The 14,554-nt window shown below is 36.9% G+C and overlaps 1 protein-coding gene across 8 annotated transcripts in view; it reads left to right on the forward strand.

Annotated features, from left to right (window-relative positions):
• The window catches only part of arfgap1 (ADP-ribosylation factor GTPase activating protein 1), a 78,671-nt gene that overhangs the window by 20,848 nt on the left and 43,269 nt on the right, over positions 1-14,554 (forward strand). For all 8 annotated transcript variants that reach the window (XM_051672339.1, XM_051672341.1, XM_051672343.1 and 5 more), the window contains exon 2: positions 13,391-13,455. In XM_051672339.1, the coding sequence (XP_051528299.1) occupies positions 13,396-13,455 (60 nt within the window). In that variant the 5' untranslated portion in view covers positions 13,391-13,395. The remainder of the gene's footprint in view (positions 1-13,390; positions 13,456-14,554) is intronic.

Genomic DNA, 14,554 nt, shown 5'->3' on the forward strand with positions numbered 1-14,554 from the left:
ATACACCATGGGACCGCTCAGGAAGGAGACTCATTCTGTCTCCTAGAGATGAACATAGTTTGGTGTGAAAAGTGCAAATCAATCCCAGAACAACAGCAGAGGACCTTGTGAAGACCTTGTGAAGATGCTGGAGGATACAATGTAGACAAGTATCTATAGCCACAGTAAAACGTGTCTTATATCGACATAACCTGAAAGGCTGCTCAGCAAGGAAGAAGCCACTGCTTTAAAACCGCCGTAAAAAAGTACCAAAAAGCTCTGTAGCGCCATCTAGAAGATGGGCATGTTCAGTGGGCTCTGTAGCACATATCTTTTGAGCTACCATTACCAAACTTTGTACACACATAGATCTCATCAATCGGCTATTTTAGATTGTTTGTTTGAAAAACGCATGCTCTGGAATTTGAAATACTCCTAAGGATTTCATGTTACAGGTACCAAATGTGGACGACATCATGCCAAGACATTGAAAATGCTAAATTGCGAACAGATTTTTGATATTTAACGGTGTTTCCATGGCGAAGTGATAAAGTAAGAGGAAGTGTCTCATCTTCTGCGTGCATAGTGTGATTTACATAAAAATTGAGCCAAATGTTTTGCCTTGCGGGCTGATTACATTGGTATGGCTATTTTAGGTCACGGTCTTAGCACCAACAACTGGCAGAAGGAAGTGTGGCACTGTTAACAGACTTTGAAATATCCCTCTTATGTTTACCTGAATTGCTTCAAATTTTTTTTTGAATAATGTCAAGACAGTGCAGATTTAAAATCCTGAAGGGATTCTTGATAGCTTAAACAGTGTTGCTATGACAACGCATTCAATGTCTTTATTCCTTTTTATGAATATTCACATGTTTTTGAATTTTCATATTTTGCACACACATCAGAGTTGTCGGCCATTAGGCCTGGGCAAAATTAACACATGAGCATGGCTGGGGAGCTCTGTAGCGTCACCTTTTGACAAAAGTGGTGGGGTCAGTTTCTTCTACGGTCACCAAACTTGCTACATAGCTGGACAACTTTTAAAATTACAGTCATTAGTTCCGCCCAACAGGAAGTTGGCCATTTTGGATTGAATGTGCATTTTTTTGACAATTGCAGGCCCTGAACTTTGAATACTCCTCCTAGGGGATTCATGTGACTGGCACCAATCTTAAGCAATATTATGCTAAGACATTGACGATGCTAAATTGCGAGCGGATTTTTGATATATTGAACGGTGTTGCCGTGGCGACACAATAAATTAAGGGCACAAATGTGAAACAGGAAGTTCCTTATATCTTTGTGCATTGTATGATTTTGAAAATTCAGCTGTATGTTTGGTAATGGGGGCTGATCACATTTATGTGGCTATTATGGATCATGGTCGTAGCGCCATCAACTGGCACCAGGAAGTAAGGCAATTTTATCAGTCTTTGAAATAGCCCTCTTGTTTTTACATGAATTGCTTCAAAATTCTTTAGAATAATGTCAAGATGCTGCTGATGTAAAATTGTAAAGGTATATTTGATATCTTAAATACTGTTGCCATGGCAATTTATTGTGCAAGTGAAAGCAGTTTTTAAAGTTAAATAAGCTGTAGAAGTCTAAGTTTATTGTAATGAAAATGTACTGCACAATCTTTTTTTAAATATAAATAAAATATAATAAAAATATTAACTGAAATGTAAAAATACTAGAAAATCAAAGCCATATGTCTAACCCATTTCTGAGTGGCAATTAACTTGTTCAGACGCAGTACCAGAAATGTCCAATAGAGGACAGCCAAGCTCCATTGTTGTATGATTCCCAAAATACCACTTCTCAGTCCCTCCAGGATTTTGCGGGTCGTGTCTAGAAGGGAGCCCTCTTTCATACATTATATATAGTCTAAGTATGTGTAACTATGTTCATCAGTTAACTATGTTTATCAAAAGAATGACATATAAAGTTAAAGATCCATTTAAGATGGCTAGCAAAATAACAAGGGCATGCTCATGAACTGCTTTTAATTTTAAACAATATAAGTGTTAATTATACAGTATTAAGAAGATAGCAACTTATATGCCACAGTGATGTACTTGAGAAATTGTGAATGGGCGGTAAGCGCTCCTCGTTGCTTCTAGTTCCACAGTTTGCACTCTTTTCTAGTCGAATCCCATAGAAAAATGCAAACAAATGTGTCCCCACTTAAGATATACAGGTGCATCTCAATAAATTAGAATGTCGTGGAAAAGTTCATTTATTTCAGTAATTCAACTCAAATTGTGAAACTCGTGTATTAAATAAATTCAGTGCACACAGCCTGAAGTAGTTTAAGGCTTTGGTTCTTTTAATTGTGATGATTTTGGCTCACATTTAACAAAAACCCACCAATTCACTATCTCAAAAAATTAGAATATTTTGACATGCCAATCAGCTAATCAACTCAAAACACCTGCAAAGGTTTCCTGAGCCTTCAAAATGGTCTCTCAGTTTGGTTCACTAGGCTACACAATCATGGGGAAGACTGCTGATCTGACAGTTGTCCAGAAGACAATCATTGACACCCTTCACAAGGAGGGTAAGCCACAAACATTCATTGCCAAAGAAGCTGGCTGTTCACAGAGTGCTGTATCCAAGCATGTTAACAGAAAGTTGAGTGGAAGGAAAAAGTGTTGAAGAAAAAGATGCACAACCAACCGAGAGAACCGCAGCCTTATGATTGTCCAGCAAAATCGATTCAAGAATTTGGGTGAACTTCACAAGGAATGGACTGAGGCTGGGGTCAAGGCATCAAGAGCCACCACACACAGACATGTCAAGGAATTTGGCTACAGCTGTTGTATTCCTCTTGTTAAGCCACTCCTGAACCACAGACAATGTCAGAGGCGTCTTACCTGGGCTAAGGAGAAGAAGAACTGGAATGTTGCCCAGTGTTCCAAAGTCCTCTTTTCAGATGAGAGCAAGTTTTGTATTTCATTTGGAAACCAAGGTCCTAGAGTCTGGAGGAAGGGTGGAGAAGCTCATAGCCCAAGTTGCTTGAAGTCCAGTGTTAAGTTTCCACAGTCTGTGATGATTTGGGGTGCAATGTCATCTGCTGGTTTTGGTCCATTGTGTTTTTTGAAAAGCAAAGTCACTGCACCCGTTTACCAAGAAATTTTGGAGCACTTCATGCTTCCTTCTGCTGACCAGCTTTTTAAAGATGCTGATTTCATTTTCCAGCAGGATTTGGCACCTGCCCACACTGCCAAAAGCACCAAAAGTTGGTCAAATGACCATGGTGTTGGTGTGCTTGACTGGCCAGCAAACTCACCAGACCTGAACCCCATAGAGAATCTATGGGGTATTGTCAAGAGGAAAATGAGAAACAAGAGACCAAAAAATGCAGATGAGCTGAAGGCCACTGTCAAAGAAACCTGGACTTCCATACCACCACAGCAGTGCCACAAACTGATCACCTCCATGCCACGCCAAATTGAGGCAGTAATTAAAGCAAAAGGAGCCCCTACCAAGTATTGAGTACATATACAGTAAATGAACATACTTTCCAGAAGGCCAACAATTCACTAAAAATGTTTTTTTTATTGGTCTTATGATGTATTCTAATTTGTTGAGATAGTGAATTGGTGGGTTTTTGTTAAATGTGAGCCAAAATCATCACAATTAAAAGAACCAAAGACTTAAACTACTTCAGTCTGTGTGCACTGAATTTATTTAATACACGAGTTTCACAATTTGAGTTGAATTACTGAAATAAATGAACTTTTCCACGACATTCTAATTTATTGAGATGCACCTGTACATCCACTGAGATGTGGATGCAATCTTTAATTAAAATATATAATTTCATATGGACGGATTAGAACCTTTAACCTCTTATGCAGTGGGCTAATTAATTGCCACTAGACCACTCATTCAGACTCCTTTTACCAGAGCTGATTGATGTACTTCACCACTGACTTACAATATCTCATGACCGACAATAGCACACATAGAGATGAAGTTATCAGATTTATTAAGTTAAATATTTATTTTAGAAATGTATTTGAATGACTTTTTATCAAACCATTTAAAATAATCTTTTACTAGCCATCATCATTGCTGTGCGACTTCAAACGCCGTGTATCATGAGCATGCCATTGTTATTTTGCTAGCCATCTTAAACTGATCTTTAACTTTATATGTCTTTCTTTTGATAAACACAGTTAACTGATAAACACAGTTAAACATACTTAGACTATACATAACAGACTGCGCATGTGCGAGAAGTTGACGAAAGAGGGATCCCTTCTAGACACTACCTATTTTGCAATCTTGCAAATTCAACAAATCTCTGCATTATTTTATTTTTTTTTATAATTCCTTTCATCTGAGGGATTCCCATCGCTTTCCTTCATGTTTGACAGTGGCAAAACAAATGCTTGAAAAGCCTGAAGCAGTCACAACATTTCCAAATGCACAGCTGCCATTTGTATCATCTCCATAGTAACAGTGAAAGCATCTCCTCCACGTTGTGAATTCACTATCAAAATCCTTCTAAACATTCGCGGTGCCTCAGACAGCACACATACATCACAGCTAGCGTTTAATCTTCACCCTGCATGCTGCGAATGAGACACAAATACCCGCGTTTATACAAAGAATCCCTATCATTAACTTAAAATCCCCATTATTTGTGTAATAAAATTTGATTAGAATTTGAAGTGCTATTAATACAGTAGGCCACGAATCTGAAAATGGCAATATATGCTGAACATTTGTATACTGGAAGTAAATGTTCATAAATGTTTTTACTGATATTAAAAATGTCAATTATATAGATATATGCAATATACAGAATATGACAAAAATGACTACTTTCATATATGTAATGTTGTGGAATTTAAATGAGTACATAAATGCTCAAATATATGAACTCTAATTGTATTTGTTCGTATATGGCCATATACCAGATTTAAAAATCAGACAATGTAATAATGGCAACAGGCCTAGTTATTGTATCCTCATTTGTGTTTTTGGTTTACAGATTTATTGTATGTCTATTTAAACCTTAGATAAGTTTTCTTGCATTCTCTGAGGCAGAAAATTGTAATACAAAAATAATTAATGGTCTTTCAATACCCACAGGTTTCACCTAAATGTATGGTATTTTTGTAAATTATTGTTTTGTTTTTTTTTGTTGTTTTTTTGGTTGCTAACTGCATATTCAGTTATTATGCACTAAAATATATACATGTATTTTTATTTACAATGTAATTAACACAATTACAGAAGTATATACTGCAAAAAATAAATAAAAATGCAACAAATTACATTGCAAAATTTTAGAAAAGCTGCAGCAAATTGTCATTTTGTAATCCCAGCTAGCCAAATTACATGGCCATTTCCTAACTGCACCGTAATTTGATGACCAAACTTTTGCCGTGACAATGTAATTGATTATGTTGTGACAAACGGAAAAGTGAAATTCCTGGATTCGTTGCCACAACAACTTTGGAACGGTGCCAGACCGTCATGACGACATTGTGGCAACGTCGTGGATCATTAGCTGTTTGTTGGTAACCTGTTGGTAAATTTTGCTTTTAATAATTATTCTATGGGCGAACATGCAGTATTCTAACCTAATTTATGTCCTCATTTTCCCAACATTAATTTAGAGACTATTTAAACAGTTGTGCGTATGAATAACGAATGCAGATTCAAAGTTTATGTACTTAATTTATTTTGACAGTGAACGGAGAAAAAATGCAACAATAAAATAAATTGAAACCTATTGCCACAGAATTGCAACAGAATTACAAGCCTAAAGGACTTCTGTGCTCATATTAAAATCTACTTAGTGTCTTAACACGTAATGCCTTGAATTACATTTGTTAATTTAATTTAAGGATAAATAAAATGGTAAATTGCGTCATTACAATATAGTAATTAGATCTACATATTTTTTCAATAAATTATTATATTCAATTATAGAAAAAATTAAAATTAATCAGTTAGCAAAAAAAAATTAAATGAACAATTAAACATTGATAGACAGACAGATAGATAGATAGATTCTCTGAATTCTCTGAACCTTTAAATACTCCTAGGTGATTCATGAGACTATCACCACACTTAGACAACATTATGCCAAGACATCGAAGATGCTAAGTTGCGAACAGATTTGTAAATATTGAATGGTGTTGCCATGGCAATGCACTAAATTAATAGCAAAAATAGGGAAACAGGAAGTGTCTGATATCTTCTGCATGCAGTGTGTGATTTACATCACAATTGAGTTGTATGTTTTTTCTTGGGGGCTAATCACATGGATGTGATTATTGTGGGTCACGGTTATAGCACCATCAACAGACTTTGAAATAGTCCTCTTACATTTACCCAAATTGCTTAAATTGTTTAGACAGTGCTGATGGAAAATTTTGAAGGGATGCTTGAAAGCTTTAATAGTGTTGTCATGGCAACGGATTAAATTACATGAAGTTGTAGTCAAACTGGAATGGTGGCATATATCTATTACACATTGTATGATTATGGTTAAAGTTTACATTAATGTCGAATTGTTGCTGTGTCCTTCATGTATTGTTTTCGGAAAGCCACCAAGTGGAAATGGATCCATGGTGGTTGGGCTCGTCATCGCTGCTTGCAGCTATATTTATTATTATTATTATTATTATTCTTTTCAAGGTTTTTGGTACTTTTGGGGTACTTAACGTGTGAAAACTAGGAATGCACCGATCTGATACTTGGATCGGTATCGGCTCCGATACAGACTTTTTTAAACGGATTGGGTATCGGGCCGACGAGCCCAATCCAAATCCGATACTGTGTATTCGCCATGTTCATTACTGTCAAGCTCAAAAAATGACATAAAAGAACCATTAAAACAAAAAGTAGTTCATATGACTTGTGAATTTTATTCAGAGCCACTTGAAGACGTGCAATAGCTCTGTGAATCACAAAAGGTTGTTTAATAAGTAAATATATAAAATGCACGCACCGCTCCAGCGCGTTATTGAATGGCGCTGCTCTGTTTACACACACACTCATGGCTTTTTTTTTCACTCGCGGCTATTTTTATCCTTCACGCAGTGCGCAATATTTGAGCGCTACTCACGAACAACATTTCAGATGTAGATGCTCAATAGTTTGGTTCACTTATAATATGAATTTAGAATGGCACTGGAGGTGCTTTTTGTTTTTTACCAGAATTTGAATAAGAAGCGAACTACTGTGAACTTGTCTACAAACAGACACATACAGGACTTCCTGGAGAGTTCAGAATGTCAAAATAAAAGCGTGAGGGTATAAAAGTTAAAGGTGTCACAGAGAGACTCATGGAGGCAGAGATATGAACTCAGTAGCAGGGTTTATTGAACAGATGATTGAAACAGTGATGTAAACATTGCGAGTAAATGAAGTTGAGCAGAGTGGCAAACAGCAGGTGAGTAATATTGAGACAGGGTAAAGACACGATGAACAGATAACTCGCAACAGTCTTATGATACTTGCAGGCAGTAATGAAGACCGGTATGTTTGACATAGTAGAAAGTATCTCTGAGACTCCAGACCAATCAATGAGAACAGACAAAGAGTGTGTGTGAAAGCGGGGTATATATGCAGTCCTTGATTAGCCACTAATGATATGCAGATGCGTGTAATCAGAACTCAGGGGGGAGTGAGCGCTGTGACTGCAGTGAGGAAGAAATAGAGAGAGAGACCGGTGGATCTGTGACAAAAGGTGCACGATTGAGATATATTACTATATATTACTATTATAATATATTATTATTATTATCATTTGTTTACAAATTATAATATTTAAGTTGAATGGGTTCCAAAAAATAACTATGTGAATGAAAAGTGGACTGATGTCTTGCAGCTAAATTGAACAAAAAAGAGATCTGAATCCTTTAAAGTCCAGACACAAGTTGAAAAAAAATTGCCAAACAAAAGAAAAACGGCTTCTTTTCTACTGATGACTTACACTGGAATTACTGTTAATTTTGCTTCTACATATGTAAATTGGTACATATATAATTCTCATCAAGCCAAACAACTTTCGTACAGTGATTAGCTCTGCCCTACAGGGAGTCGGCCATTTTGGATTTTCTGAAAATCGCGGGCTCTGAACATTGAAATACTCCTCCTAGGGAATTCATGTGGCTGGCACCAAATTTGTGCAACATCATGCCAAGACAATGCAGATGCTAAATTGTGAACAGATATTTTATATTTGGAACGGTGTCGCCATGATGAAGCAATACATTTATGGCAAAAAATGGAAAACAGGAAGTGCCTTATATCTTCTGTGTGCATTGTGTGATTTTGATAAATTCAGTTTGTTTGGAAATGGGGGCTGATCACATTGTGGCTATTATGGGTCACAGTCATAGCGCCACCAACTGGCAGCAGGAAGAATGGCACTTTGAACAGACTTTGAAATAGACCTCTTGTGTTCACATTAATTGTTTCAAAATTCTTTAGAATAATAATCAAGACACTGCTGATGTAAAATTGTAAAGGAAAATTTGATATCTTAAATGCGGTTGCCATGGCAACGCATTAATTTTTATTATTCCTTCCTATATTTGGGTGTTTTTGAGGCTGTTAGCATGCTTAAAATTTCATGAAATTTTGCACACACATCAGAGTCATCGGCCATTAGGACTGGGCAAAAGCTCACACATGGGCTTGTGGGGGGGTGGGGGGGGGCTCTGTAGTGCCCCCTTTAAAATGGGTGTGTAACGGGGTCTCTGTAGCATCCCCATTTTCACCTAGAGTCACCAAACTTGGTACATGTATTGTTCTCATAAAGCTGAACAACAGGAACATGGACATTTTGGATTTTCTGAAAATCTCTGGCTCTGAACTTTTAAATACTCTTTCTATGGGATTCATGTGACTGGCACCAAATTTGTGCAACATTATGCCAAGACATTGAAGATGCTAAATTGTGAACAGATTTTTGATATATTGAATGGTGTTGCCATTAAAATAGTTTTTTCTTTTGATTCCTTGGCTCATGCTGAGTCGAATGCATGGTTTAAATTTCCGGCCAACTAGATTTTACGGCATTTAAAATTTTCTGAAAAACCTACTTTTTCATACTCCTCCTAGACCGTAAGTCTGATTTGCATGGAATTTGTAGTGTGTATCATCTAGAGTCACTGGGGACAAAAAGTTATGAAAAGCTTTTTGATAGACCAAACCGTTCTCGAATAACGCTTCAAAAAATCTGACCATGAGCTTGCCAAAATGTATGTGAGGCTGTATCTTCACAACGCTATGGCATATTGACACGAAACTTGGTATATGTCATAGCCATCATGACTTGAGGGTACCTGCACAGCACCACTTAGTGGTCAGGAGATATGAAAAATGGATATTTTAGTTTGTAACTTCTGAATTGTTTGGCTTAAAAATATGAGGTTGGTCTCTTTAGATTCCTTATTATATACATTTCTATGTCGGCCATTTTGGCTGTCTCCCATTTTGAATTTTGTCATAAAATGCTCTATTTTACAAACGCATTGGCATACTGTTACGAAACTCAGTGTGTATCATTGGCAGTATGGCCTGTGGCTACCTATAAAGTGTTTAAAAGTTATAATTTTTATATTTTTTTTATTTTTTATTTTTTTTATTTTTTTTAAATGCATGTAACATTTGATTATTTTCACCTATCGTCCTGTCATTACTCTCTTTAGATTCCTTGGGTCATGCCGAATTCGCTGATGCCAAATTTGCCATGGTTGGCCATATTTCCTGTCCGCCATTTTGAATTTAATTGGAAACCTACTTTTTCGAACTCCTTCTAGACCGGATGTCCAATTCGCACAAAATTTCTTGTGTATTATCTAGGGTCACTCATGAGTCATGACAAAAAAAGTTATCAAAAGGTTTTTGTTAGACGAAACGGTTCTCGAATAGTGCTCTAATGAATTTGATGGCAAGTCGCCAAAAAGCATGAGGCTGTAGCTCAGCAACGCTTTGCTGTATTTTCATAAAACTTTGTGTCATAATTACCACACCCTGACCTCACCATATAAATTGAAACTGTGTGTCAAAAGTTATAACTAATTTTATTAAAATGTAAGCATGTCTTCCTATGTTTTTTATACTGCTTTTCTTAGTCATGATCAGTGATGTCCAGTGATGCTTCCTTACATTCCGTTGTTGTGCTTGGCCCCGTAATTGCTGCTTGCAGCTATATTTCAGGTTTATTTCCGGCAAGTGTGACAAAGTTCTGCCATCACTGACTGTAATGTAAATAACTACAAGGATAATAATACCAGAATTAAGTCATATGGGATTATAAACTACCACACAACCACATGATTTTGCAGAATAATATCCTAATGTCAGATCATTTGCTAACGTCAGATTTATAGTAAAAAAGTAAATCTTTTACTTGTTGCTGTGTGTTGTATTAAAGAGATAATAAAATCTGCTTGCTTTACCGAGAGCGTGACGCTGCAGTATTTTCTTGTCTCCATGTAAACCTCCGTTCATATGTACCTTCATAACCTCCGATAATGCCTTTATTTATTTATTTTCAAAGGCGATGTTTCATAAGCCATGCTATATGCGAGATCTGTGTGTCTTTACACCGCTAAGAAAGAGAGAATGCTCTCTGGCAAGAATAATGAGAGAATAATGTGTTTATTAATTTGCCAAGATGAAACAAGTTGCAGTTTTGGTGCAAAGAATGTTGAAGCAGCATTTTCCCAGCAGATTTCTGCTCTCTCCTCTCTCCTGGTTGTGTACAGTTTGTGGTAGGCGTGACAGATGGAGCTGCTGAGGATTATCCATGTCAGCACCTGATCTTTCATTCATTCTGCCTGTATAACTGCGTGTGATAAAACGATGGCAAAATGCGATAAACGGTAAAACTATATGCGCTCCAAACTAATGTTTATGAAAATAATTAAATAATATGAACACGTATTGCCAGGCTGCAATATAAAGCAGTATATATTAGTATTTTTGTATCACTGAAATGGCTGGAGGTGGCTAATAACGGAAGAGGCCCACATTCAAGGTTGATAATGGCGGCGCCCTAATTACACTGAAAAGTAAGGTAGATAGCCTAGCTATATTGGCTTTGCAAAACTGAAATCAACATTCCTTACTCGTAGGCCAGTGGTAAGAAATATTTTTTCTTTTTGATTTTGATTTCTTGTCACAAAATTGACAGTAAGGTATGGTACACATTCACAGCTCTCAAAACAAAAACTGCCATGTCTTTTGGTGTTACGTGATGCACTTTTCTTAAAGACACAGTAACCATTAAGCTTTCATCAGCCAAATAAAAAGGACACATAATCTACGTGCACTTCTGCAGTCAATTCGGGATAGACTTCACAAACACTTCCAACCAACATCTTTGGGTTATCCCTTTTTGAAATGCTTTTACCCATTACATGAGGATTGTCTACTCTAATCTTTTCTGGAGCCTCCATCATGCACCAGCAACAGAACAAGAGCTGTTGTTTAGCATCGAAAGTTAGCCAAGGAAAATCCTTTTTTCCACTCGGCATTGTATCTATACATTTTCCCTTTCGTTTCTCCCTTAATTTCATTTGGCAATGTTGCTTCTTTCGTTTCTTCCTCGTTGGCTCGTTTGGGTTTTTGGTTGAGCACTTGAAAATACCGCTTGGTTTTCCTGTCATCATCTAACTTGCTTGACTAGCTGAGGAAATGGCATAGAGGCAACTGCATAGGAACTATGGGATTGTTCCCTAGGAATTGTGGGAATTGGTGTTGGATGTATGGATTCTACGCAGCCAGGACATGATTTTTAATCGCAAAATAGAGTACAACTACCAAGTAAAATAGCGATGCGCCATCCATTAACCTCGCACACAAACAAGCATACAACAAACTCTCACTTCACACAAACAAGTATCTGTCTCTCATACATGCAAAACTATGTTGCACGGGTGCTACTGTGGTAAATTCATTCATCGCACAAACCGATTTTTTTCATAGCACGTGACATGTCGCACTGTACAGTCCTGACGTTATTAATTTAAACTGCACAAAGAGGACTTTAAGAAGCTACAGATATTACAGCATCTTTTTCTGTAAAGCTGTTTTGAAACGATCTGTGTTGTGAAAAGCACTATACAAATAAATATGACTTGACTTGATATAGTATTAGCTGTCCATAACAGTTATATGCAAAGAGTTTTGAGACATTGAATTCAGAAAAAAATATACTTGAATCAAGTAATAAATATACACAGTGCTGGGGGTTAACAGATTACATTTAATTTGGATTATGTAATCAGATTACAAAATTCAAGTACAAGTACATTTTAAAATACTCATAATCAGATTAGTTTCTTCTTATGTAGGATATGATTACATTATATTAATTAGGCAATGGCAAGAAATTGTTCATAATTTGTTGATCCCCTATTTTTGTAATCTTTAAAAATGTTTTATTCTAATACAGCATACTGCTGCTGATATACATTCAGTAAGTGTTTTCAGAAGAGGGTTGTGAATTTGTGCACACAGACCTGATACCAGCCACTAGCCAGCTGACTATAATTACAGTGAATATGTTCTCATTCAGCATTTGACTACTGGATTTACAGAAATCATTTTTCTTTTACACAGGGCAAAAACATTTACTGTGCATTGTAAACTCTGCTTTCCAAAACTTCATATCCTGTCCACTGCAAATTATTCCATGTCAAATGTAAAGAAACTTTTGGAGGTGTGCTTGCATCTTTCTCTACTTAAACATTGCATGTCTTACCAACTCCTGAGCAGTGGCATAACTACCAGCAGTGCGGGTGAGGCAGCCCTTTTCTAAATAAGAATAATTCACACCATCTTTTTTTCTGCAATCTTGGACAAAACATAGGCTACATATCAGTTAAAATTTATTTTTGTGTTTCATGACCCTTTTAAGTGCCTTTTTTTATTTGTCTCAGTAATAGACATATGATGAGTTAAACACACAGGGCTCTATTTTTGAGACCACACTAGGCACGCATGTGTGCCGCAACTAATCAAATTTTCATGAGAGCGCTAATTCTAAGCGAAATTTTCGTGCCTGTCCAAAGCACAAGTGGGAGTGCTTGCGCTCTCTGTGGGCATATGCATGCAAACTGTGGGTGTATTGTATGTTAATGAAGTGGCACAAAGCAGATGATATCAAAGAGCTATCGATTACTTGTGTTTATAGTCAAAACAAGTGAAAAAAAATGTGCTGAAGAAGTAATCCACCTTGGGTAATCTAATGGAATGCGTTACAAATTACATTTTACACCATGTATTCTGTAATCCGTAGTGGAATACATTTTAAAAGTAGCCCTCCCAACCCTGGTTGTGACTATATTCACACTAGCACAGCCTCTTGTACCTTATTGCTTAATCATGTGCCCTGCTGTTACATGTTAAATCTTTGTTTCAGAGTAAATGGCGAGTCCTAGAACCAGACGTGTGCTAAAGGAAGTGCGGACAGAAGACGAGAATAATGTGAGTGACCTCATGACATTTCATGCTCTTTGACCTCTGTCATGCTATGTTTTAAAGGAATAGTTCACCCAAATATTAAAATGATGCCATAATTTACTCGCCATGGAACACATATTTAGAAATATTGTTATTGGGTTTTTTTCTGTATGAATGGGGACTGAAGCGTTCAAGTTTCAAAAAGGACACAAAAGCACTATAAAAGTATTCCATATAATTTGTGTTTATATACAAAAGTCATACATTAGCTCTGTGTAAGGAACAGACCCAAATTTAAGGTGTTATTCACTGACTTCATTTACATGGACACTAGGGCTGAAACGATTAGTCGACATTGTCGACAACAAAAAAATGTGTTGACAAAATTTTTTGTTGTCGAATAATCGTTTGATCTCATTTAACTTAACATGAGATCACATTAAACTCTAATAAGGACACGTGAGAGGAGCACCAACCGCAGCTTGCACCTGATTGAGGAGAGGAAATAAACACACAACAGCTTCAGGTGACGTAAATCGCAAAGTATTAGGGAATTATACAAAAATACAAAAAAAGTAAATGCAGAAGCACTCTCATTGTGAAAAAGCGGAGCCGGAGCTGACATTCCGCTTAAGCAAAACTTGCATGTCAGAGCGTCTTTAAAGGAAACACCCCAGCATTACATCTTTAATGCATCCTTTATTAAAGTTCAAATAAAAAGGAAGCAGGTCATGTAAATAAGTACAAACTCCGAAACTGGCATTTCTCTGTGCGGTCAGCGCCTCTTCTATGAGTTGCGCAAAGTGTCCCTATCTAAGGGGGAGAGATTGAAACTGCATCCCGGCTCATGCTCACTTGGGCATGGGGACGCTTGTCCCTCGCGTGCGCGCTTGATGCAGCTAGATTATAACGTGATGGCTCGCGACGTATTGAATCAGAATATATGTGTCATAGTGTTTATCACTATTTTAATCTGTATTTCCAGATATTCCAGAGTTGTTGCTGTGTTTGTTTTCTTACCTTTCTATCACGACCTGCAGTGGAATTGCGCTTCAATAGTGGGGTTTCCCGTTACGAAAACTCCGGGATTCCCTCAGTGTACAAGCACATATGCAAACGTGAA

Source organism: Myxocyprinus asiaticus, chromosome 35, assembly GCF_019703515.2.
Source record: "Myxocyprinus asiaticus isolate MX2 ecotype Aquarium Trade chromosome 35, UBuf_Myxa_2, whole genome shotgun sequence".
In the NCBI taxonomy this organism is placed as follows: Eukaryota; Metazoa; Chordata; class Actinopteri; order Cypriniformes; family Catostomidae; genus Myxocyprinus; species Myxocyprinus asiaticus.